General features: G+C 31.1%; 1 protein-coding gene across 1 annotated transcript; it reads left to right on the top strand.

The window, feature by feature from the left end:
- The first annotated feature begins 3,586 nt into the window (after positions 1 to 3,586).
- LOC111385129 (metallothionein-like protein type 2) lies at positions 3,587 to 4,359 on the top strand. The gene is made up of 3 exons (XM_023009508.1): positions 3,587 to 3,736; positions 3,820 to 3,903; positions 3,994 to 4,359. Exons 1-3 carry the CDS (start codon positions 3,597 to 3,599, stop codon positions 4,082 to 4,084), a joined length of 315 nt encoding a protein of 104 aa, XP_022865276.1. The 5' UTR covers positions 3,587 to 3,596; the 3' UTR covers positions 4,085 to 4,359.
- The last annotated feature ends 400 nt before the right edge of the window (positions 4,360 to 4,759 follow it).

Below are 4,759 nucleotides of genomic sequence, written 5' to 3'. Positions count from 1 at the left end.
CTTTTTAAATGTTTGTTGAAAGTACTTTGAATTTAATAATTATTTGTCCGTATTCATACTTTTTATTTGTAAGTTAATTTCTTATGTATTAATATAAAATTAGAAGCTTATTTGTATTAGATCATCATTTTCATTATTTTCTTACTATACTCTTATGGTCAATATTCTTTAATTTTGTAGATAAATCATTCAAATGCATATTCAATTTTGTTTGAAATAGTTGAAAGGAGAAAATGATCGAAGAAACAAACAGACCCTTTTGTCATTGCATTGTAATTCTATTTGCCAAATTTCACTTATAATTTGGATTGCATGTTGAAAAATGACATTTTGTTATTTTCCCATCAAACTTTGGAGCTTAGTAGTCTATATCAGATTCTTTATAATTATAATAAAACTCTATGTACAAAGGATCAAAATATAACGGTTCCATATTTGAAGTTGGTATTTGACCCCCCAAAATATTAGGGCCGGCAACTATGAAGAATAAAGCCCATGTTTATTCTACCAATTTAGCAAATTTTTAACAAAATTTGATAAATTTGAATTCGAATTTTTATATAAAATAATTGAGGCCCAGAAATACAAATGTAGACCGACTACCCTTCCTAAACAACTCCTCCAACTACAAAGTATATACTCTTCAAGAAGCGTGTCAAAAGAACATAATGCCCCTTGCAATAAATCAACAAAACCTAACACTTTCTCCACAATAAAGAGACTTCTCAACTGTCATACTCTTCATTGCTTTCTTTAGAAAACTAGTCACAACATCTCCATTGAGCAAATTTATCTAGTGATCCTCTGCATTACGTCTTTGACATTCGAGGAATCAACGTTCGTGCTGAGATTACGAAAGTAGTGTTTTTTTTTTTTTTTTTTTTTTTTTCTCTCTCTTCTCTGGCCCAAATTTTTATTCATGCATTGGATGCAAACAATATTGGGCCACGTGGGGCTGAACTTGCGCCCCCTATTGGAGGGGGCATCGGCACCGCCTCAATTAGGCCCCCTGTTTGGATAGGGCCTACGCCTTTATTCTGGGAAAAGATATTTGGTGATAATCCGACCCACCAAATTACTATGAAATATTATTGTGACGTAATAGAAATTCAACGAAGGACATATTCAACTTCTCATAGAAAAAGTCATGAATTGATGGGATATTTCCCTTATCAAAGAAAAAGATATTTGGTGATAATCAGACCCACCAAATTACTATGAAATGTGACTGTGACATAATATTCATTCACCGAATAGAAATTCAACAAATGACATATTCAACTTCTCATAGAAAAAGCCACGAATTGATGGGATATTTCCTTTCTTTGCTGTTATAATGATCCTACCACAATATATTATAAAATCAATAAAGTCATAAATCCGAAAAAATTTAACAAAACTTATACTGATGTTGATGTGACAAAATCTAAGTGGACTGCTTCTCTTTTTTTTCCATCTTCAATTATGTCGCGTTATGTGTTGTCTATAAGATTTTTTCGTCAAAAAATTCTATATTTGTTGCATGATTTTTATAAAATAAATGGATCCCGATTCTCAATAATTGATATAAAAAATACTTCTGTAAAAAAGTAGAACCAGAAATGGAAAAATAAAAAAATAAAAATATATGTCAACAAATAGATATGACATGGATTCAATGAATATTAGAAGAGATTATTTAAGTGATTATGACAGGTGTTTTTATAAATCTAAAAATAATCTCTAGTATATAAGAATGATACAATATAACTATTTAGTTAAAAACTTGGTTAGTCCCTGGACTTCACATCCTGTGCAAAAAGGTCCCTAAATATTAAAATATACATTTTTAGTTCTTCAACTTGACAATGTGAATATTGTTTTGTCTCTGTTATTCCAATTAATGGATTTTACGAGTTGGCACCCGTCAATTAATTTAGTCTAATTCAGCATCTAAAAAACTTGATTGGTCCTTGTACTCTAAAATGTAATCTTTTAGTGCTTCAACTTAATCATGTTTACAAATCAGTCCCTTGTAAAAAATTTTGAAGAAATATTTCTTCAGATATTTCAATTTGTAGATTTTATTATAAATCTTCTAATAGATGTAAAAATTAAATAAATAAAAATATAGAAAATAATTTATGTAGCAGATTTCAAATTTAGAGTTTGTTTGGATTTCATTATAATCTCTTTTTATATTGAAGTCAAAGTCAAATATTAATTTTAATCGCAAATTTATTATTATTACTTACTTACTATTTACACATGAGTCATCACTCATCTTCATTATCCAATGAAATCCAAACAAGTACTTGGAAGAATACTAGATTTATTAGTATTGATTTTGAAATTTTAAAATTATTTCATATAAAAGCATTTTTAATTCAACTCATCTCTGTGTGTGTGTGTATATATATTCTTTTATTTTGAAGTCAAAGCCAAATATTAATGAGTCATCACTCATCTTCATTATACAATGAAACCCAAACAAGTACTTTGAAGGATACCGAGTTTATTATTGAGCCGTGCTGTTTGACCAGGGTCAAATTCTAGCCAAAAAACAGGGTGCCCATGTGCCCCCAGTTGGGATTTGACTCTAGCCAAACAGGTTTTTCCTTTATTATTATTGATTTTGAAATCTTAAAATTATTTCATATAAATGCTTTTTTCATTCCGTGCATGTGTATATATATATATATATATTCACACACATTGACCAAAGTGTCTAACGGCCTAAAAGTGAAACCTACCCCTCAAGCATTTCATCGCATAATCATAATGAAACCTGCAATGAAAAGATTAAAAAGTTTAACCTAACCCAATTTTTCATTAATCTAAGTTTATCTTTTCATCTCTCAGATCTTAAATGCATTAAGAAAACCGGAAGACATGCATGTTTGGATAAGTCCAAAAATTACTTAAATTTAGTTTTTCAAGTAAGTTGTGTTCTTTTTTTTTTTTTTTTTCGATATGTAGTTTTATGTGCCTATACTTTTGGAATGGTAATGTGAGGTTAAAAGGTCAAGAGAAATTTTTGATTTACGTGCAAAATATTTTATTATGAAAATGTATGATTGAAAATGAGTTTTAGAAAAAAAAAAAAAAAAAAAGGAATTTTTGAAGAATGATAGACAAACAAGGACGAATTAACATTTTTCTTATTTATTAAGTCCCGGGTTGGTGGGAATTAAATTCAAAATTTCAGTAAATTTTGATAAAATTAGCCCCCATTTGTTTCTCATTTTTGGAAGAATGAGAATGAAAAATATAGTCGTTATAGTCCACACAAGAGATAGAAATTCAAATTTGATGGATTGATGTGATATATAACAGTCATATTTTTCATTTTAATTAGAAAAAAATGTGAATTTCATGAATATGTAATTAAAATTAAAATTAAAATTAAAAAGTATAATTAATATAACCATAAAATAAGAATTACTTAATAAATTTTTTTATACTTAACCAAACAATCGTAAAGAAGTTGGAAAATTAGAGCAAATGAAAGCGACATATACGTGGATGAAAATAGGCGGGTCGGGGTGCACTCATCAAGACACGTGGACAGTCAGTATCCACCCTCTTGCTTTTCCACGGGCCTATAAATACGGGTCATGGGCGTTCCCATTAAAATCGTCCTACATCGAAATCGTCTTATCCTGAGTGAATTTTCTTTCAAATCATCGAAAATGTCTTGCTGTGGAGGAAACTGTGGGTGTGGCTCTGGCTGCAAGTGTGGCAGCGGCTGTGGAGGGTAAGGATGCAGCCGAGTCGCTCAATTTAATTTAGTAGTTCGTATTCATGTCCTAACCAAAATTTTCATATATTTTGGTGCAGATGCGGTATGTACCCAGATTTGAGTTACTCGGAGGCCGCCGCCACCACCGAGACTCTGGTTCTCGGCGTTGCTCCCCAGAAGACGTATAATTTCAATTTAATTAAAGGCTTTTTTTTCTTGTACAAAAAAAAAAAAAATAGAAGAAGTGTCTAAAATTGGTGTTTATTTTTCAGATATGTTGAGGGATCTGAGTCCGAGATGGGTGCGGAGAATGGGTGCAAGTGCGGCTCTGACTGCAAGTGCAATCCATGCAATTGCAAATGAGAGACCGGAATTTGAAGCAGAGATGGAGAAAAACGTATTAGTTTAATAATTTGTGTCTGTGTTAATAGGAGCAAATTGATTACATCTTCTAAGTATGATGAATTAATTGTGTTCCTTGTAATAAAAGTGCTGCTTTTGTGTTTATGACTGATTCTGTTTGGTCTTTGTAACTTTCTCTGCTTCTGTTTGGAGTTTCCTCTAGATAATATTAAAAGAAAGAGGGAGTCTGGTTGAATTAATTAATGCATGAATGAACACTCCTTTTTTCTGCTAAATCAGTTTTTATTTTTTCTATATTTTTTTCTGAAGTTTGATTTGGATTCAGTTCTCTCTTAAAATGATCGTAAAGATCATTTTCCCCTTCCATTCTTAGATCAAATGCTTGAATGATCGGCTGGACAATCTCATTATTGCTTCATGAACAGATATTGGGGAATAATCAAATTCCAATGGTCCTGAAGGAGGTAGAAAAAACCATTTACACATGCCCAGATGGGATATTTGCATTTATGAGGATGTTTTTTTGGGTCTTTGCAATGAATCCGTTAGCTATCTCTAATATGGTTGAGAGATTTTTTGAGATGTTCATGGATGATTTCCTCGTGGTTGGGGCTTTATTTTGATGAGTTTTTGAGAAATTTGGGCATGGTCTTCAAGAGGTGTGAAGAGACAAAC

Source organism: Olea europaea, unplaced genomic scaffold (assembly GCF_002742605.1).
Source record: "Olea europaea var. sylvestris unplaced genomic scaffold, O_europaea_v1 scaffold309, whole genome shotgun sequence".
NCBI classification, from domain to species: domain Eukaryota; kingdom Viridiplantae; phylum Streptophyta; class Magnoliopsida; order Lamiales; family Oleaceae; genus Olea; species Olea europaea.
The sequence above is the reverse complement of the archived record's forward strand: the minus strand, read 5'-3'. Positions and strand labels throughout refer to the sequence as shown.